Source organism: Cervus canadensis, chromosome 14 (assembly GCF_019320065.1).
Source record: "Cervus canadensis isolate Bull #8, Minnesota chromosome 14, ASM1932006v1, whole genome shotgun sequence".
NCBI classification, from domain to species: Eukaryota; Metazoa; Chordata; class Mammalia; order Artiodactyla; family Cervidae; genus Cervus; species Cervus canadensis.
The window spans coordinates 1,429,652-1,452,318 of NC_057399.1; the positions used below are offsets into that span (position 1 = coordinate 1,429,652).

The 22,667-nt window shown below is 37.5% G+C and overlaps 1 protein-coding gene across 3 annotated transcripts in view; it reads left to right on the forward strand.

Moving 5' to 3' along the window:
• The window catches only part of FZD3 (frizzled class receptor 3), a 102,227-nt gene that overhangs the window by 28,540 nt on the left and 51,020 nt on the right, over positions 1-22,667 (forward strand). For all 3 annotated transcript variants that reach the window (XM_043486986.1, XM_043486987.1, XM_043486988.1), the window contains exon 3: positions 8,455-8,651. In XM_043486986.1, coding sequence (XP_043342921.1) covers positions 8,455-8,651 — 197 coding nt within the window. The remainder of the gene's footprint in view (positions 1-8,454; positions 8,652-22,667) is intronic.

Consider the following 22,667-nt stretch of genomic DNA (forward strand, 5'->3'; position numbering starts at 1 on the left):
GAGTTGTTTCCAGCTTTTTGCTATTACAAATAAAGCTACTTTGAACATTCATATACAGGTTTTTGTGCAGACATAAATTCCTTTTGGGGGAATAAATGCCCAGGAGTGTGATTGCTGGGTTATATGATAAGCATGTATTTGAATTTTTAAGAAACTACTCAACTATTTTCCATAGAAGTTCTACCATTTTACATTCTACCAGCAGTGTATGAGAGATGTACGTTCTCAGCATTCTTACCACCATTTGGTATTTTCACTATTTTTTATTCAGCTTTTCTCATATGATGAGATATCTTACATGATTTTAATTTGCATTTCCCTTATGGCTAATCACATTGAACATCTTTTCATGTGCCATTCATATATCTTCTTTGATAAAATGTCTGTTCATGTCTATTGTTACTTTCAATTGAATTGTTTTTTACTTTTGAACTTTGAGAGTTCTTTGTATATTTTAGATACAAATCCTTTGTTGGAAATGTAGTTTGTAAATAGTTTGTTCTAGTCTATAGCTTGCTTTTTCATCCTTTTAACAAAGTCTAGGAGAAGTCTTAAATTTTAACAAAGTCCAGTTTACCAAGTTTTTTTCCTTTTAGGGACTGTGTTTTTGGTGTCGTTTATAAGAACTCTTCAGTGGGTCTGCAAATTCTCTGAAGTTTTATAGCTGTATGTCTCACATTTAAATCTATGACCAATTTTGAGTTAATTTGTATGAAGCAAGTTTCATTTTTTTGCCTGTGAATGTCCACTAGCTTCAGCACTGTTTGTTGAAAAGGCTATTTATCCTTCCACCATTGAACTGCTTTTGCTTCTTCCTCAAAAATCAGTTATCTATCCTTGTATAGATTTATATTTGGGTTCTCTATTCTGTCCTGTTGATCTTTGCGTATATTTCACCACCAATACCACAGTGTCTTGATTTTTGTTAGCTATACAGTAAATCTTAAAATTGGATAGTATGATTTTTCCCACTTTTTTTTTCAAAATTGTTTCATTCTACTTTTTTTTTCATATAAAATCTAGAATAAGTTTGTCTTTAACTACTAAAAGTGTTACTGGGTTTTGACAGAAATGTTATTAAATCTAGAGGTCAGATGTTGAATCTCCAATCCATAAACAGTGTTGTTATGGATTGACTTGAGTCCCCCTGAAAAGTGAAAGTGTTAGCCGCTCAATCGTGTCTGACTCTCTGTGACCCCATGGACTGTAGCCCATCAGGCTCCTCTGTAATTCTCTCCAGGGAAGAATACTGGAGTGGGTAACCATTCCCTTGTCCAGGGGTTTTCTGATCCAGGGATTGCACCTGGGTCTCCCACATTGCAGGCAGATTTCTTTACTGTCTGAGCCATCAGGGGAGTCCCTTGAGTCCCCCTAATAAGCCCTAACCTCCAGTACCTCAGAATGTGACCTTATTTGAAAATAGGGTCAGTCTAAGTGTTATTAGTTAAGACAGATTTATACTGAAGTAGTGAGGGACTCCTGTTCCAATATGAAAGGTGTCCTTATAAAAGGAAATTTTGGACACAGGTACACATAAAGGGAAGATACGTGTAGAAGCACAGAGAGAATGCTACGTGAAGGTTAGATTGGTGCTGCCACAAGCCAAGGAGCTACTAGAAGCTAAGAAGGATACCTGGAACGTATCTTTCCCTGTCACCTTTAGAGGGAGTATGGCTCTGCTAGCACCTTGATCTCAGACTTTTAGCTTCCAGAAATGTGACACAATCAATTTCTGTTGTTTAAGCCACTCAGTTTGAGGGACTTTGTTACAACAGCCCTAGCAAGCTAATAAATCATGTATCTGTTCATTTATTTATATCTTCCTTGATTACATCAGCATTTTATAGTTTTCAGCACACAAGCCATATATGTTTTGTTAAGTATATACCCAGGTGTTTCTTTTTTAAAAAATAAATGTGATTATAAATGTATTGTTTTAATTTTGTTTCTGCATGTTCATTATATATAAAAACACAACTGTATACAGAAATTCAGTTTTTAGGTATTTTTTCTTGTATTCTGCAACCTTGTTGAACTTACTCATTCTAAAGCTAATAAATTTTATTCGTTTTTTGTTGTTACTAATTTAAAAATTTTTTTTGAGATTCCTTGGGATGGTCTATGTAGACAGTAATGTCACATGCAAATAGGGACAGTTTTCTTTTTCCAATCTCTACACTTTTTATTTCCTTTTCTTGTTTTGTGCTGATGGGACTTCTAGTACTCTGCTGAATATGAGTGGTGGGACTAGGCATTCTTCCCTTGTTTCCAACATTAAAGATAGAAATCCAGTGTTTCACCACAAAGTATGGTGTTTACTATAGGGTTTTTGTATATATACTTTACCAAGTTGAGGAAGTTACTTTCTATATCTAGTTTGCTGAAGACTTTTAAAGTCATGAATGCTTTTTCTGCATCATTTGGTATGATTGTGTGATTTTTCTCTTTGCTATGTTAGCCTGTTGATTTGGTGGATTACATTGATGTTGGAATATTGAACCAGCTTTAAATTTCTGGAACAAATTCCACTAAGTTGTGGTTGTGTAATACTTCTAATATACTTTTAGACTTGATTTCCTACTATTTTCTGAAGGATTTTTGCATTTTTTAAGGGGGTGGTATTAGTCTATAGTTTTCACCTTTTGTATTATCTTTGTTGAGCTTCCTTGGTGACTCAGACAGTAGAGAATCTGCCTGCAATGCAGGAGACACAGGTTCAGTCCCTGGGTCAGGAAGATCCCCTGGAGAAGGGAATGGCACTCCACTCAAGTATTCTTGCCTGGAGCTTTCCATGGCCAGAGCAGACTGTCAGGCTACAGTCCACGAGATCGCAAACAATCAGATATGACTGAGCGACTGACACACTTTTGTTTTCCTTTAATATTAAGGAGTGCTTCTGTGTATTCTTACCACCTCCTCTTAACATCTTCTGCTTCTGTTATGTCCATACTATTTCTGTCCTTTATTGAGCCCATCTTTGCATGAAATATTCCCTTGGTATCTCTAATTTTCTTGAAGAGATCTCTAGTCTTCCCTATTCTATTGTATTCCTCTATTTCTTTGCACTGATCACTGAGGAAGGCTTTCTTATCTCTCCTTGCTATTCTTTGGAATAGCAAGATTGTTTGGCTCCATAAGGACAGAAATGGTATGGACCTAACAGAAGCAGAAGATATTAAGAAGAGGTGGCAAGAATACAGAGAAGAACTATACAAAAAAGATCTTCACAACCCAGATAATCACGATGGTATGATCATTCACATAGAGCCAGACATCCTGAAATGCGAAGTCAAGTGGGCCTTAGGAAGCATCACTAAGAACAAAGCTAGTGGAGGTGATGGAATTCCAGTTGAGCTATTTCAGATCCTAAAAGATGATGCTGTGAAAATGCTGCACTCAATATGCCAGCAACTTTGGAAAACTCAGCAGTGGCCATAGGGCTGGAAAAGGTCAGTTTTCATTCCAATCCCAAAGAAAAGCAATGCCAAAGAATGCTCAAACTATTGCACAATTGCGCTCATCTCACACGCTAGTAATGCTCAAAATTCTCCAAGCCAGGCTTCAACAGTATGTGAACCATGAACTTCCAGATGTTCAAGATGGTTTTAGAAAAGGCAGAGGAACCAGAGATCAAATTGCCAACATCCACTGAGATCATCGAAAAAGCAAGAGAGTTCCAGAAAACCATCTATTTCTGCTTTACTGACGATGCCAAAGCCTTTGACTGTGTGGATCACAACAAACTCTGGAAAATTTTGAAAGAATGGGCATACCAGGTCAGTTGACCTGCCTCTTGAGAAATCTGTATGCAGCTCAGGAAGCAGCAGTTAGAACTGGACATGGAACAACAGAATGGTTCCAAATTGAGAAAGGAGTACGTCAAGGCTGTGTATTGTCACCCCGCTTATTTAACTTATATGCAGAGTACATCATGAGAAACACTGGGCTGGATGAAGCACAAGCTGGAATCAGGATCGCCGGGAGAAATATTAATAACCTCAGATATGCAGATGACACCATCCTTATGGCAGAAAGCAAAGAACTAAAGAGCCTCTTGATGAAAGTGAAACAGGAGAGTGAAAAAGTTGGCTTGAGACTCAACATTTAGAAAATGATCATGGCATCATAAGATCATGGCATCTGGTCCCATCACTTCATGGCAAATAGATGGAGAAACAGTGGAAAGAGTGACAGACTTTATTTTTTGGGGCTCCAAAATCACTGCAGATCGTGACTGCGGCCATGAAATTAAAAGACGCTTAACTCCTTGGAAGGAAAGTTATGACCAACCTAGACAGCATATTAAAAAGCAGAGACATTACTCTGCCAACAAAGGTCCATCTAGTCAAAGCTATGGTTTTTCCAGTAGTCATGTATGGATATGAGAGATTGACTGTAAAGAAAGCTGAGCACTGAAGAATTGATGCTTTTGAACTGTGATGTTGGAAAAGACTCTTGAGAATCCCTTGGACAGCAAGGAGATCCAACCAGTCCATCCTAAAGGAAATCAGTCCTGAATATTCATTGGAAGGACTGATGTTGAAGCTGAAACTCTAATACTTTGGCCAGCTGATGTGAAGAACTGACTCATTGGAAAAGACCCTGATGCTGGGAAAGATTGAGGGCAGGAGGAGAAGGGGATGACAGAGGATGAGATGGTTGGATGGCATCACCAACTTGATGGACATGAGTTTGAGTAAGTTCCAGGAGTTGGTGATGGACAGGGAGGCCTGGCATGCTGCAGTCCACGGGGTCTCAAAGAGTTGGGTACAACTGAGCAACTGAACTGAATGTTAAGTAATCCAGACTTCATAGAATTTGTTTGAATTATTAGTTCTCTGCTGTTTTCTGAAAGAGATTGTGTAGAATTCGTATTCTTTTAAAATTGTTAGATTTTACCAATGAAAGCATCAGGCCCGAATATCTTTTTTCAGGAGATTTTAAACTACATATTCAATGTTTTGAATAGTTATAGGACTGTTCAGATTGTCAGTTTCATCTTTGGTAGTCTGTTTCATTGGTCTGTTTCATCTAAATTGTCTGGTTTATATGCATAGAGTTGTGTGTAGTATTACTTATATATTTTTAACATTTTTATTAGAAAGTGAAAGTTAGTTTGGCTGTGCTGGGTTTTTGTTGCGTGCAGTCTTTCCCTAGTTGCAGAGTGTGGGGGCTACTCTTTGTTTCAGGCTTTTCATTGTGGTGGCTTCTCTTGTTGCAGAGCATGGGCTTTAGAGTGTGTGGGCTTTAGTAGTTGTAGCACACAGGCATGTCACTCTGAAGCGTGAGGGATCTTCCTGGACCAGGGATTGAACCTGTGTCTCCTGCATTGGCAGGCAGATTCTTAACCACTGGGCCAGTAGGGAAGTCCTTCTTTATTATATTTTTAATGTCGGTAGAGTCTCTAGTGATACCCTCTTTTTCATTCTTGATATTGGTTAAGTTGTGTTTCTCTCTGTCTTTTTAAATCATTCTTACTAGAAGCCTATCAATTTTACTGAAGTTTTTGAAGAACCAGCTCTTGGGTTGAGTGATTTTTTTTAAAATATGGTTTTTCTAATTTCAATGTCATTGACTTCTCTTCTTTACTATTTCCTTTCCTTTGCTTGCTTTTGCCTTATTTTGCTCTTTTTGGTTGTTATGAAAACACTACTCTGTTATGAACATTCATATGCACATTTTTGCTTCAGTTCAGTTCAGTCGCTCAGTCATGTCCAACTCTTTGCAACCCCACGGACTGCAGCATGCCAGGCCTCCCTGTCCATCACCAACTCCTGGAGCTTAATCAAACTCCTGTCCGTTTAGTCAGTGATGCCATCCAACCATCTCATCCTCTGTTGTCCCTTTCTCCTCCCGCCTTCAAACTTTCCCAGCGTCAGGGTCTTTCTCAATGAGTCAGTTCTTCCTATCAGTTGGCAAAAGTGTTGGAGTTTCAGCTTCAACATCAGTCCTTCCAATGAATATTCACGACTGATTTCCTTTATGATAGAGTGGTTTGATCTTCTTGCTTTCCAAGAGACTCTCAAGAGTCTTCTCCAACATCACAGTTCAGAAGCATTAATTCTTCAGCGCTCAGCTTTCTTTAAAGTCCAGCTCTCACATCCATACATGACTACTGGAAAAACCATAGCTTTGACTAGATGGAACTTTTTGGCAATGTCTCTGCTTTTTAATATACCATCTAGGATGGTCATAACTTTTCTTCCAAGGAGCAAACGTCTTTTAATTTCATGGCCTCAATCACCACTTGCAGTGATTTTGGAGCCCCCCAAAATAGTCTGTCACTGTTTCCATTGTTTCCCCATCTATTTGCCATGAAGTGATGGGACTGGATGCTGTGATCTTAATTTTCTGAATGTTGAGCTTTAAGCCAACTTTTTCACTCTTCTCTTTCCTTTCATCAAGAGGCTTTTTAGTTCTTTGCTTTCTGCCGTAAGGGTCATGTCATCTGCGTATCTGAGGTTATTGATATTTCTCCCGGCAATCTTGATTGTGGTTTGTGCTTTGTCCAGCCTGGCATTTTGCGTGATGTACTCTGTACATAAGTTAAATAAGCAGGATTATTTTTGCTTAAACATGATTTAAAATTATTTGGGGTATATTCCTAGGAGTGGAATTGCTGGATCATGTGGCAGTTTTATGTTTAACTGTTTGAGTAGTTGCCAAACTTTCTCCATCATGGTTGCCTCATTTTACATTCTTATCCGCAAATTTTTTTTGTACCTTGTCCAGCAATCTTACTGTCTTATGTAGTCGGTAGTTCATTTATATATAATGCAATTGGTGATGTACTTGGGTTAATATCTACCATCTTATTATTTGATTTCAATTTTTCCAAACTTTCCCTTTTTCTCTCTCCTGACTTCTTTTGTATTATTCTATTTCTCTATTACCTAGTTAGTTGCGCATTCTTGTATTGCTTACCCCAGAAATTATATGTACTCTTGACTTACAATATTCTAATAAAAATAATAACTTTGATCACTCTGCCGTTAGTGTTCCTCTGACCCCTGTCTTTATCATTTTATTTTTATACATAATTATTTTGTATTTTGTATGTCTTTTAAGGCATTTTTTGTTTTCACATAGAATATTCATTTCTATTTTCCCACATATTCACCTCTCTTGTGGCTTTTAATTCCTTTTGAATTTTCATCTTAGATTACTTTTATCTTTTAGTGTAGGTTTGGGCCAGTAATTTTTCTGTTTTTGTCTATCTGAAAATGTCTTTACTTTGCCTTCACTTATTAAAGGGTATTTCTGCTGACCATAGTATTATGGTGAGCAATTGTTTTCTCTTAGCTCATTTAAGTCATTCTGTTGTTTTCTAGTATTCCAAAGTCCAGCAGTAATTGTTCTGTTGAAGGTAAGGTGTCTTTTTTTCCCCTGTTGGTTGCTTTTACGATATTTTTCTTTGGTTTTCCACAGTTTAAATGCGATATGCTTAGGTGTATTTTTTGTATGTATTCTTCTGGGAATTTGCATAACTTTTTGAATCTAATGCTTGTCTTTAGCAGTTTTGACAAATTCTTGACCCTCATCTTGTTATATATTGCCTCTGTTCATTCTTTCTTCCCTCTTTTGAGGTTCCAGTTATGTATATCCTAAACATTTCCAGGTATTTTACACATCTATTATGCTTTTTTCTGTATTTTTCAGTGGTTTTTAAAATTTTATTTTAATGTAAAAGGAACAGGAAAATATGAGACCAAAGTGATATCTCTTGCCTTACCTCCCACTGCAGAATATGTACTACTGTGTATAATAACGACTACTCTTCCTCTCCTGTTGGGAAAGATTGAAGGCAGGAGGAGAAGGGGGACAGATGGTTAGATGACATCACTGACCCAGTGGACATGAGTTTGGGTAAACTCCGGGAGGTAGTGATGGACAGGGAGCCCTGGCGTGCTGCAGTTCATGCGGTCTCAAAGAGTCGGACGCGACTGAACTGAACTAAACTGAACTTCCTCTCCTACCCTTTCCTTTCATTTTTTTGGTCCTCCTCTCCTATTGATATACGTTAGTTGACAAAAATACAGAAATTGAAGTACATAAGAAAAAGAAAATTGAAATCTCTTGTAATCCCATTACCAAGCAGTAATTAGGTTTCTGAGCGTTTGACACATATCTTTTGTGGATTTTTCTTTTTAAAATGGACTGTATTGTTATTTGGCGTTCTCAGCCAGGCCTTTTCATTAATGTCACCTGTAATAATTAAAATATCCATATAGATTCTGCAATATACCTCATACTTAACCAAATCAGAATCTCTAGGTGATTCTAGGTGAAGAGGGTTTTGTTGAAAAAACCAAAAACTTCCCTTCAGAAAATTTTAATTGCCTTCAGAAATCTTCTAAAACAGAAAAAACAAGAATATTGCCATATTATATATGAAGAAAACTTTAACTTGTATACAACTCTTCGTCTAATGATTTGATTTGAACTTTTTCCTAGCCATTCCACCCTATGGTGAATTTGGATTGCTCTCGGGATTTCCGGCCATTTCTCTGTGCGCTCTATGCTCCTATTTGTATGGAATACGGACGTGTCACACTTCCCTGCCGTAGACTCTGTCAGCGGGCTTACAGTGAGTGTTCGAAGCTCATGGAGATGTTTGGTGTTCCTTGGCCTGAAGATATGGAATGCAGTAGGTGCGAAAATCAGATTTTTCATGGACCGTTGCTTCTTTTGCAGCATATTTAAAATTATTTGTCTTCTAGTTCATTAGTTTCTAAGAACTTTTCAAAGTGTGTATATTACTTACAATTTTGAACAGAAGTTTCATGCCTCAGCTGTTCATTTCCTTAGGAATTTGGAATGAAATGAAAAAGGTGGAAAAAGAAAAACATTTCTATGAAGAAATTTTTAAAATAATTAAGAAAAACATAATCAGGATATTGATTTTTGATATCTTTCCCTTACAGTTTTTTTTTCCTGGTTATAAAAGTAATGCCATTTATAAAAGATTGGAACATATAGAGAACATAACCATTTGTTGCCTCATTATTAAATATCTTTAAGGATGATTTAATGGGACTTGAATATCTTTATAATTTCAGTGTTAATGACTACAGTAGTTTTGTCATTTCTGTTTTTCTTTCTTTCTTTTTTTTTCAATTTTGTATTTTTGACCATGCAACATGTGGGATCTTAGTTCCCTGATCAGAGATAGAACCCATGGCCTCTGCACTGAAAGCATGGAGTCTTAACCACTGGACTGCCAGGAAAGTCCCTCGATTCTCTTTTACTGCCATGTATTAACATACCCAGACCCAGAAAAATCACTTCCAATATATAGATTGTCGGCATTTCTTAAAGGTTTGAGGATATTTACCTGACAGTCTTATGATTTGTATAAGAGAACATGCATGGTAGTAATACCACATTTTTTATACTGTAATGTACCTGTTTGTATTCTTACATGTTTCAAGGATAAAGCATAGATGAATACCTGTAAAACTCTTACTATCTAGCTTTGTCCAATACTATTTTGCAGTGTTTGCTTCAGGTATTTTTTTTTCTCGGCCACACCCAAGATCCCACATGTCTTGCAGGATCTTGGTTCCCCCAACTAAGGATGGAACCCGGGGTCCCGACAGTGAGAATACCGAGTCCTAACCATTGTTGCCCCAGATTTCTTTTTTAAAGAAATAAAACAGTACAAGTAGAGTGGAAAATTCCTTCTTTAGTATCCATCTTGATTTCATTTCCTTCTTTTCTCCCCAGAGATGAGATAATCATTATGTTGACTTTGTTGTTAATCCTTCTTATGTTTGTTTTTATACTCTTACTATACATTATGTACATATCCATAAGCAACATTATATATTTTTTTACATTTCATATATATATATATATAAAATGTTGTTTATGTATCTGTATTTGTATCTGTGTTTATATTTGTTAGTCTGGTTCATTCCTCTTAATTGCTGTGTAATGGCCAATTGTGTTAATATTATGTATAGTTATTTAGCCATCTTCTACTGATGATCATTTAAGTTATTTCCAAGGGTTTGCTATTATGGGCAGTGCTGCACAGAACACTTTTTTCCTCCTTCATGTTTAAAATTACTTTTATTTATCATCTATCAATAGCCCTTGGAGATAGGTAAAAAGCCCATGTTGTTACTGTCATTTGAAAGATGGAAAAACTTAAAATATGTGTTAGTTACTTGTAGTCAGTTCACTGACAGTTTGCTTTCTCTTATTTGTCTACTCTGTTTTCCACCTATTTGGCATACTCTCTTATCTAGCCCCATTCTTCCACTGTCTCCCCAAAACCTTATAATATTTATAGTTCCTCTTTTAGAAATCTAAATTTCTTGGTATTTATAACAACAGTTATGAATTACCTCAGCAGGAATCCTATTTTATGTTTTGTGTCTAGCTCCTATTGTTTACTGGTCTTTTTATTTTATTTTATTTTTATTTTTTGGGGGGTCTTTTTATTTTAATAGATTATGTACAGCTATAGAAATGTCATTGTGATCTCTGTTTTGATAGTATTAAATCTATTTTGTGTCCTCACTATTTTGCCTGGAATTGCCTAACTCTGAATTCTTACTTAAATTCTGACAAACTGATCTTTCATAATAACCTTTCATTCTTCCACGTTTCTCATATCCTTGTTCATACTATACCTGTTCTTCAGTTTCATGGATACCCCAAAGTTTTGGGGTTTTCCCCCACTTTTCCTAATAGGTCCCTTCCTGATCTCATTTCTTTTCTTGCTTAGGTTAAGCTTTGTTGTCCATTACATAAAATAGTACTTTTGCTAACAATTTCAACTTATTCCTTCTTCTGTACTTGTTCCCTTTTCAGATCTCTAGGGGACCAATTCAACTAATTTCTTACAAATATGCTGCATATTTAATTATTTAAACCATAGCAACTCCTTTTTTTTTTTCACTACATTCCAGAGTCTGTCATTGTTTTATTATATTTGCTTTATCACATCTGTCCATCCCTCTACTGATCCACTAATCTACATTATTCTTTGAGTGTATTTCAAAATAAATTAGAGACCACAGTTATTGTCCTCACAAATATTTTATCAGGTCCTTCACCAAACATTTGTCTATAGTTTTGTTTTGTTTTGTTTTTTCTATTTAAAACTTTACAAGGAGATGCACAAATCTAAAGATAGCACCTGAGTTTTAACAAAAACCTGCAGCTTAGAAAGCCAAATCCTTAGAATATAGGATATAGAACAGGATCATTACCATTACCTCATGCTCTCATGCTCCTTGCTAGTCAGTCCATGTCTATACCATCCTCTGGAAGCAACTACTGTTAAGCATCCTTCCTAGATAATTACTTTGTATATTCTAGAACTTCATACAAATAAAGTCATACGTTGTATAACTCTTATTTTGCTTGAGTTAAGATTGCTCTTTCTTGCTCTGTTTTCAAGATTCATTAATGTTTTTGTGTTCATTAATAGTTCTTTACTTTTTCTTGTCTTCTGTTGTATAGATTACTGTATTTTGCTTATCTATTCTCCTATTGATAGACATTTTAGACCGTAGCCGCTCTATTTGCTCTTTGTCTTAAGTCAGTTTCCAGTGTGGTTAACAGGAAAGTTTCTGTTCATTCTCCTCAGCACTTATGCCAAATCTGTGTCACTCACCTCAAACCTATATTTCATTTCACCTTTATTCCATATTTGACCCTTACTCCCCTCAACCTCAGTCTGTCCTCCTTTCCTGAAAATCACTTTGGCATTTTGTGCAAACGGTTGTGGTCTGCTACATCTCAGACCAGTCCTTAGCAGTTTCCTTTCTTGCATCATCTTCTTCCTGGTGCTTCTTAGCAATCTGTTTCTGTTCTTTTTGATTCTACTTGCTTCCTCTGGATAATTTCATCTCACTGATTTTAACTGTTACTCACATGCTGATGACTCCTAAATCCACATCTGTAGCCTTGGCATCTTTCTGGTAAGTTCCAATTCTGCGTAACAAGCAGCTATTGGATATCCTAACCTGAATTTGTCTCAAGTACCTCAACCTCAACATGTCTAAAATTGATTTTACTTCTTGCTCATTTTTTTTTTAATTCCTGGAAGACATATTCCTCCTTCATTGACCTAAGCTCCCACATCCAGTCAGTTGTAGATTCTGTTGCTTTTATTTAACTAATTTCATAGCTGTTCATTCTCACTGCCTTATCTGGTTTTCGTTATGGCTCATCAAATATCTCTGCTCTCAATTTTGTACAGCTCAAATGTCTTCCATACTCCTTCTAGTCATCTTTCTAATTAACTTGTATTGTGTGGTGAGTGCTTAGTCATGTACAACTCTTTGAGACCCCATGAACTATATATATAGCCCACCAGGCTCCTCTGTCCATGGAATTTTCCAGGCAAGAATATTGGAGTGGGTTGCCACTTCCTTCTCCAGGGGATCTTTCCGACCCTGGGATTGAACCCACGTCTCTTGCGTCTCCTGCATTAGCAGGAAGGTTCTTAACCAGTTGAGCCACCAGGGAAGCTGTTAACTTGGTTAAGGGCTATATGAATTTATTTAGTCAGCAGTCATCAATTAAGCAAATATTTAGTCAACAGTCATCCATTCAGCAAATATTAATTGGATGTCTTCCATGTGCTAGACACTATTCCAGATAGTAAAGATGAGTAGTGAACAAAACGTGGTCTGTTCTTAAGGATCTACAGTTCTAGTGATGGTTGTAATGATAGGATATAAATAAATAGATAATGTCAGATAGCAGTGAATGCCAATAAGAAAGAATTGAGCTAGGTGATAGTGATACAGTATGGAGACATTAGAAGTCCTTTTTAATAAGGAGACAGTGGAACAGGGACGTGAGTGAAATGAGAGAACAAATGATACAGCTATCTAGGGAAAATCAGCCCAGGCAGAAGAAGCAGAGCAACAAGTGCAGAGGCTCTGAAGTGGAAGCGTGCTGGTTATATTCACAAAACATCAGGGACACCACAGAGGCTAGAGCCATGTGAGTAAGGGAGAAGGGAAGGACGTGTGATCAGAAAGCATTGGGGTTGGAGGGTGTCTTTAGAGCTCCTTTATGGAATTTGGATTTGATTCCGAGTGAGAAAATTGTGAGCAGAAGAGACATGATCATGAGCACAGGGGTAGCTTGTCTTTAAAGAATCACTCTGGTTCTTATGTACAAAAGGAGATGAACTGGAAGCCACTCCAGAAATCCAAGGATGAGGTACTAATAGCTCAAACTGGGTGGACACTGTGGAGGACGTGGAAAGTGGTCAGATTCTAGATACGCTGCAAAGTCGAATGACAGGAGGTGCTGGTAGGTTGTAAGGTGGCTATGACAGAAGCAGTTTCAAGGAGGATCCCAAGGGTTTCGGCCTGAGCAGCTAGAAGAATGGTATTACCATTTGTGAAAATGGAGAAACGAAGGAGTGGAAATCAAGAGTTTGGTTTTCGAAGGATTAAAAAGTAAGGAGTGTGTATATGGTGAATTGGCAGTTGGATGTACAGATATATCCATTGATATGTTTATATCAGTGTTTATACACACACATGCACATACATATTTCTGAAAGTGCTTACCTCTTATGCTTACAGTTCATGCACTGTTCATGCCCCAGCAATACTAAACACACCCTGTTCGAACCTCTGTCTTTGCTCGCATTTTTTGTTAGAATACTGATTGCCATACTGCCAGTACTAGCAAATACTGATTCAAAAATCCTGTGTTTGAGGAACTGACATGAAGTCTTTCATAATTTTGATTGCTTCATACGTCATGCTGCTGTATCGTGTATTGTGCTTACAATTTTGTTCCTTCTTTTGTACTCAAGGATAGAGTGTTTTTTAGGTGTTTTTTTCTTAAAGCCCTGGCCTATTACAGAGTTCTAATAAATGCCTCTGTGCAATAAGTTTCTGTCATTTGGCTTTATAATCCAAGCCTTGTGAAGAAAATGGTTTGTATTAATCAGCTTCAGTATAAGGTTATACATGTATTTGGCAAACTTAATATCAGTGATAGTTTATTGAGATTAATCAGCTTCAGTATAAGCTTATACAGGTATTTGGCAAACTTAATATCAGTGACAGTTTCTTGGAAACTATTTGATCCATGTAACTACTGAATATCTAGTTGATGGGAGTCTGAAGGCTTAGAAACTGATGCTGCCAAGAAAACTGAAAATGCAGGAAGTTGATGAGAACAGTACTTCCGATCATGTGAGAATGTCTGCAGCACATCCCTGTTTTTTCTGTACTGTGCCTGTGATGCTTTCTCAAGTCTGGAAAATTGTCAAAATGCAGATTTCTTGGGCCCTAACACAGGCATAATAAAATAGAATTTGAGGTGGTGAAGAATGTCTCATTGTCTCCTACCCTCTCCCCATGTCCATAAGTTTATGTCTGTTTCTCCATTGCTACCCTATAAATAAATTCTTCAGTACTATTTTTCTAGATTTCATATATATGCATTAGAATACAATATTCATCTTTCTCTTTCTGACTCACTTCACTCTGTATAATAGGTTCTAAGTTCATCCACCTCATCAGAACTGACTCAGATGCCTTCCTTTTGATGGCTGAGTAATATTTCATTGTGTATATGTACCACAACTTCTTTATGCTTTCATCTGTCAATGGACATCTAGGTTGCTTCCATATTCTGGCTGTTGTAAATAGTGCTGCAGTGAACAATGGGATACATGGGTCTTTTTCAACTTTGGTTTCCTCAGGGTATGTGCCTAGGAGTGGGATTGCTGGGTCATATGGTGGTTTTATTCCTAGTTTTTTAAGGAATCTCCATACTGTCTTCCATAGTGGCTGTATCAATTTACATTCCCACCAACAATGCAAGAGCAGTCCCTTTCCTCCACACCCTCTCCAGCATTTATTGTTAGTAGATTTTTTGATGATGGCCATTCTGACCGGTGTGAGGTAATATCTCATTGTAGTTTTGATCTGCATTTCTCTAATAATGAGCGATGTTGAGCATCTTTCCATGTGTTTGTTAGCCGTCTGTTTGTCTTCTTTGGAGAAATGTCTGTTTAGGTCTTTTTCCCACTTTTTGGTTGGGTTGTTTGTTTTTCTGGTGTTGAGTTGTATGAACTGCTTGTATATTTTAGAAATTAATCCTTTGTCACTTGTTTCATTTGCTATTATTTTCTCCCATTCTGAGGGCTGTCTTTTCACCTTGCTTATCATTTCCTTTGCTGTGCAAAAGCTTTCACGTTTAATCAGGTCCCACTTGTTTACTTTTGTTTTTATTTCCATTACTCTAGGAGGTGGGTCATAGAGGATCTTGCTTTGATTTATGTCATCGAGTGTTCTTCCTATGTTTTCCTCTAATAGTTTTATAGTTTCTGGTCTTACATTTAGGTCTTTAATCCATTTTGAGTTTATCTTTGTATATTGTGTTAGGAAGTGTTCTAACTTCATTCTTTTGCATGTAGCTGTCCAGTTTTCCCAGCACCATTTATTGAAGAGCCTGTCTTTTCCCCATTGTAAATTCTTGCCTCCTTTGTCAAAAATAAGGTACCCATAGGTGCATGGGTTTATTTCTGGGCTATCTATCTTGTTCCATTGGTGCCAGTACCATACTATCTTGATGACTGTAGCTTTGTAGTATATTCTGAAGTCAGGAAGGTTGATTCCTCCAACTCCATTCTTTCTCAAGACTGCTTTGGCTATTTGGGATCTTTTGTGTTTCCATATGAATTGTGAAATTTTTTTGTTCTAGTTCTTGTGAAAAATGCCATTGGTAATTTGATAGGGATCACGTTGAATCTGTAGATTGTGTTTGGTCGTATAGTCATTTTCACAATATTGATTCTTCCTACCCAGAAACATGGAATATCTCTCCATCTGTTTATGTCATCTTTGATTTCTTTCGTCAGTGTCTTATAATTTTCTGTGTACAGTTCTTTTGCCTCCTTAGGTAAGTTTATTCATAGATATTTAATTTTTTTTGTTGCAATGGTGAATGGGATTGATTCCTTAATTTCTCTTTATGATTTTTTCATTGTTAGTATATAGAAATGCAAATGATTTCTGTGTATTGATTTTGTATCCTGCAACTTTGCTAAATTCACTGGTTAGCTCCAGTCATTTTCTGATACTGTCTTTAGGGTTTTCTGTGTACAGAATCATGTCACCTGCAAACAGTGAGAGCTTTACTTCTTCTTTTCTGATCGGAATTCCTTTTATTTCTTTTTCTTCTCTGATTGCTCTAGCTAGGACTTCCAGAACTATGTTGAATAATAGTGATGAAAGTGGACACCCTTATCTTGTTCCTGATCTTAGGGAGAATGCTTTCAGTTTTTCACCATTGAGAATAATGTTTGCTGTAGACTTATCATATATGCCCTTTACTATGTTGAGGAAGGTTCCTTCTGTGCCCATTTTTTGAAGAGTTTTAATCATAAATGGGTGCTAAATTTTTTCAGAGGCTTTTTCTGCATCCATTGAGATGGTATGATCTTTTTTTCAATTTGTTAATATGGTGTATCACATTGATTTATTTGCATATATTGAAGAATCCTTGCATTCCTGATATAAACCCAACTTGATCATGGTGTATGAGCTTTTTGATGTGTTGCTGAATTCTGTTAGCTAAAATTTTGTTGAGGATTTTTGCATCTATGTTCATCAGTGATATTGGCCTGTAGTTTTCTTTTTTTGTGTTATCTTTGTCTGGTTTTGGTATCAGGTTGATGGTGGCCTTGTAGAATGAGTTTGGAAGTGTTCCTTCCTCTGCAATTTTTTGAAAGAGTTGTAGAAGGATAGGCATTAGATGTTCTCAAAATGTTTGATAGAATTCTCCTTTGAAGCCATCTGGTCCTGGGCTTTTGTTTTTGGGGAGATTTTTGATCACAACTTGAATTTCAGTGCTTGCAATTGGGTTGTTCATAATTTCTATTTCTTCCTGGTTCAATCTGGAAGATCGAACTTTTCTAAGAATCTGTCAGTTTCTTCCAGGTTTTCTATTTTATTACCATATAGTTGTTCATAATAGTCTCATAGTCCTTTGCGTTGTCTGTTGTAACCTCTCCTTTTCATTTCTAATTTTGTTGATTTGATTCTTCTCTCTTTCTTTCTTGATGAATCTGGCTAAAGGTTTATCAATTTTGTTTATCTTCTCAAAGAACCAACTTTTAGTTTTATTAATCTTTACTATTGTTTCTTTCATTTCTTTTTCATTTGTTTCTGCTCGGATCCTTATGATTTCTTTCCTTCTACTAATTTTGGGGCTTTTTCTTCAGTTGTTTTAGGTGTAAAGTTAGGTTGTCTATTCAGTGTTTTTCTTGTTTCTTTAGGTAGGATTGTATTGTCGTAAACTTCCCTCTTAGAGCTGCTTTTGCTCCATCCCATAGGTTTTGAGTTGTCGTGTTTTCATTGTCATTTGTTTCTAGGAATTTTTTAATTTCCCTTTTAACTTCTTCAGTAACCTGTTGGTTATTTAGAAACATGTTGTTTAATCTCCATGTGTTTGTGTTTCTTACAGTTTTTTTTTTTTTTTTTTGTAATTGATATCTAGTCTCATAGTGTTGTGGTTGGAGAAGATGCTTGATATGATTTCAATTTTCTTAAATTTACTGAGGTTTGATTTGTGACCTAAGATGTGGTCTAGCCTGGAGAATGTTCCATGTGCTCTTGAGAAGAAGGTGTATTCTTCTGCATTTGGATGGAATGTCCTGAAGATATCAATGAGATCCATCTCATCTAATGTGTCATTTAAGACTTGTGTTTCCTTATTAATTTTCTGTTTTAATGATCTGTCCATTGGTGTGAGTGGGGTGTTAAAGTCTCCTACTATTACTGTGTTACTGTCAGTTTCTCCTTTTATGTCTGTTAGTGTTTGTCTTATGTATTGAGGTGCTCCTATGTTGGGTGCATAGATATTTATAATTGTTATGTCTTCCTCTTGGACTGATCCCTTGATCTTATGTAGTGTCTTTCCTTATCTCTTGTAATCTTCTTTATTTTAAGGTCTACTTTGTCTGATATGAGGATTGCTACTCCAGCTTTCTTTTGCTTCCCATTTGCATGCAATATATTTTTCCATCCTCTCACTTTCAGTCTCTATGTGTCTTTAGGTCTGAAGTGGGTTTCTTGTAGACAAGCATATATATGGGTCTTGCTTTTGTATCCATTCAGCCAGCCTGTGTCTTTTGGTTGGAACATTTGATCCATTTACATTTAAAGTAATTATTGATATATATGTTCCTATTGCCATTTTCTTAATTGTTTGGGGTTGATTTTTTTTTTTTTTTTTGGGGGGTTGATTTTTTAGATCGTTTTTCTTCTGTTGTATTTCTTGACTATATAAGTCCCTTTAACAATTGTTGTAAAGCTGGTTTGGTGGTACCGAATTCTCTTTAACTTTTGCTTGTCTGAAAAGCTTTTTATTTCTCCATCAATTTTGAATGAGATCCTTGCCAGGTACAGTAATCTTGGTTGTAGATTTTTCCCTTTCAGTACTTTAAATATATCCTGCCATTCCCTTCTGGCCTGCAGTTTCTGCTGAAATGATCAGCTGTTAAGTGTATGGGGTTTCCCTTGTATGTTACTTGTTGCTTCTCCCTTGCTGCTTTTAATATTCTTTCTTTGTGTTTAGTCTTTGTTACTTTGGTTAGTGTGTGTCTTGGTGTGTTTCTCCTTGGATATATCCTGTATGGGACTCTTTGAGCCTCTTGGACTTAATTGACTATTTCCTTTTCCACTATGGGGAAGTTTTCGACTATAGTCTCTTCAAAAATTTTCTCATACCCTTTCTTTTTCTCTTATTCTTCTGGGACCCCTATAATTTGAATTTTGGTGCATTTGCTGTTATCCCAGAGGTCTATGAGACTATCCTCAGTTCTTTTCACTCTTTTTTTAAATTCTTCTAGGTCTCTGTTAATTGATTCTTGCATTTCAGGGTTTTTGATCATCTTTACTATCATTATTCTGAATTGTTTTTCAGGTAGTTTGTCTATTTCCTCTTCATTTATTTGGAATTCTGTGTTTCTAGTTTGTGCCTTCATTTGTGTAGTATTTCTCTGCCTTTTCATAATTTTTTTTAAACTTGTGTTAGAAGTCTCCTTTTCCCAGGCTTCAAAGCAAAGTTGGAGTTCTTTCCTTGAAGAAGGTTGAATTCTTTCTTTTGGTTTCTGCCCTCCTAAGGCTGGTCCAGTGGTTTGTGTAAGCTTCGTTTAGAGTGAGATTTGTGCTGAGTTTTTGTTTGTTTGTTTGTTTTTCCTCTGATGGGTAAGGCTGAGTGAGGTGGTAATCCTTTCTGCTGATGACTGGGTTTGTATTTGTTTTGTTCGTTGTTTAGATGAGGTGTCCTGCACAGGGTGCTACTGGTGGTTGGGTGACGCTGGGTCTTGTGTTCAAGTGGTTTCATTTGTGTGAGTTCTCACTATTTGATACTCCTTATGGTTAGTTCTCTGGTGGTCTAGGGTCTTGGAGTCAGTGCTCCCACTCCAAAGGTTCAGGGCTTGATCCTTGGTCAGGAAGGAAAATTCCACAAGTGGTTTGTTGGGCATTAAGTGAGATTAAAACAAATATCCAAAAATGAGAAACCAAAGATGAACCCCAGACAAATGGCAGTTACAAAATCAGGCAAATAATAATTAAAATAATGGAATATACACATATACCCATGAGCAAAGTCAAAACAGTCCAACAAAAATAAAATACAATAGATTGATCTGGCAAACAAAGGAAATCAAAAATTATATTTACCAGTTAAGAACAAAACTAACAAAGCACAGACTGGAAAACAAAACTAAAGCAAGGTGCCAAGTGGGGAATAAAGCAGTGAAAACAAAACTAACACATATGTTGAGAGGAAAGGACAGAAAGAAAAGAAAGAATGGATATGCAAATTTAAATAGAGGTAGATGAAGATTTATATACATTAAAGATTAATTGCAAGGGGAAAAAACAGTAGAAAAGGCAAAGAAATGGATAAATGTACAAAAAATACAATAAGTTTAAAAAAATTAAAATTATAAAAAGGAGAAAAGAAGAAAAAAAAATGGAAGAAGAAAGAAAAAAGGAAAACTCCACAGAACTGCAAAAGCCCAATGTAGAGGCAGAGGTTTATAACATCATTAAAAAGTGTGACTGAATATACACATGTACATATACACACAAAGGCAAAATCAAAAAAGTCCAACAAAAATAAAGTACAATAGATTGACCCAGTGAACAAAAGAAACCAAAAATTGTATCTACCAGAACAAAACTAGCCAAAGCACAAACTGGAAAACAAAACTAAAGCAAGGTGCCAACTGGGGAATAAAGCATTGAAAATAAAATTAACAAATATGTTGAGAGGAAAGGAGAGAAAGAAACAAAAGAAAGAATAGATATGCAAAGTTAGAGGTAGATAAAGAAGATTTATATATGTTAAAGATTAACTGCAAGGGGAAAGGAACCATAGGAAAAGCAAACAAAGGAATAAATGTAGAAAAAATAAAAATAAGTTTAAAAAATTAAAATTATAAAAAGAGAAAAGGAAAAAAAAGAGGATAACTCCACAGAACTGCAAAAGCCCAATGTAGAGGCAGAAGTTTATAACAACAATAAAAAATGTGACTAAGGAAAAAATAAAGCTCAAAAGTTTAATTGGATTTCATAGTACCAGTAAAATCGACAGCTACAACAAAAAATCCAAAAGAATCTACAGAACAAGTCAAAAAATAGGGATAATAAATGTTTTTCTTGAGTCACTGCTGTCAGAGTCCTTTCCCTCGCTGGGAGTCACAGTCCACCTTACCTCCCTAGGGTGCCCTCCAACACTGTGCTGATCTCTGGACCTGCTGTGGGGGCAGCTCAGATTCTAATCTAGTCTTACTCCTGTGTGTTTTTGCCTCCAGTGTCCACAGCTATCAGAACTAGTGAGTTTTCTTTTGTGGGAATTCTCAATGTCCTTTTATATATTCCATAGACACAGAATCTGCCTCGTTGATCGTGTGGATTTAATCTGCAGCTTGCACAGCTGTTGGTAAGGTTTTAGGTCTTCTTCCTTAGCCACACTACCCCTGGGTTTCAGTTGTGGTTTTATTTCCACCTATACATGTGGGTCCTCCACTGGGGTTTGCTCCGGAGGGTTTGGAGCTGTCGATTTTACTGGTACTGGGGTTTGCTCCGGAGGCTGCCCTGGAGGGTTTGGATTTGCCCCTGTGAGGGCCAGGTGTGGAGGTGGAGCAGCTGCTTGGGTCACAGGGGCTCTGGCAGCACCAGCTACTCAGGGGAGTTGGTAGCTAGGGCAGCAGGAAATACAGTGCTCTGGAAGGGTATGGTGACCAGTAGTGGCCAATACACTCCAGTATTCTTGCCTGGGGAGCCCCCCTCCCTGACAGAGAAGCCTGGCAGGTCACAGTCTACAGGGCAGCAAAGAGTTGGACATGACCAAAGCGACTGTGTGGGCATAGACGCAAGACTTTCTTTGCTTGTGGCAGCTCTGCCCCAGTGAGAGTTGAGCAGGAAGGCGGCGCAGCTGCTTGGCTTGCAGGGACCCTGGCAGCGCCAAGTGTGCAAGGACACGGACTGCCTCTGCTGCAGGAGTTATGTCCCTATCAGTCTTTTTTCAAGCCTGCTGTAGCTGACGATCAAAAGGCCTCTTTGGCCATTCTATCTCTGTAGCTCCGCCTGCTCAGGCACTTAGCAGGCTCCCTTGCCTGGGGTCCTTCTCTGTTGTTTGGTGTGTCAGGCATATAGAGGGGGCCCCCTGGCTGGGATCCTAGTCTGTAGGTTGGTGCCTCTGGCACTTACAGTGGCACCTCGGGTGGGGTCCTACTCTGTAGCTCTGTGTCAGGCGTTCGATGGGCCAGCCTCTCTATTGTTCAGCTGCCGATGCTGGCGTGTGTGGAGAGAGAGGCCATGGTGATGGCTCCGTCCCTACCCGTGACTCAGCAGTATTGCCTTGCTTCCATGGCTGCCTGGCTTTCCTCCACAGGCATTTCCCACCACGATCTCCTCCCTCGTATCCCCTCAGTCTGTCTCTTCTCCCTCACATCCCCTCCGTCCATCTCTCCGCAGTCAACAGCAGCCTTCTCCCTGGGATTGCTCCACAATCCCTAAACTCCAGCTCCCAGCTGCTGCGCCTTCCAGGGTACCAGTGTTCCTGTCTGGGGTATGTATGGCTGCTACAAGGACTGTCTGATTCTTATTCCATTTAGGCTGCCACAGATCAGCTGTTTCACTCTCAGCCTTAAATGTTTCTCTGATTCAGACAATTGCCCTGATGTGGGGATTGGACCCCTGCTTCAGTTCCCCCCCAACCGAGGGCAGGTCCAGTCCTACTAACACTCCTGTTTTTCCCCCTAGTTCCTTCCTCCTACTGAGTTTTGTGTGGTCCTATATATTCTTTTCCACTGGTCAGGTCCTCCTGTCCGCTGTTAGCTGGTGTTCTGCATGCACTTCTGTGTCTGAAGGTGTATTCCTGATGTACCCTTGGAGAGAGATGTACTCCATGTCTACTGACTCCTTCGCCATCTTGTTCTCCTAGGGAAGATTTTTACCTCTTATTTTTAAGAAAGTTCTATTTGAGTCTAGGGTAAATGAGGACTATCTGGTAATTAAACATTAAAAAAAGACTTTTAGCTACTATTCTACTGGAGCTTTATATTTATGTATGTTTATTTTATATATATACTTATTTATTAGTTTGAAATCTTACTGTAAACTGTATGTCCTAAATAAATAGTATTAATT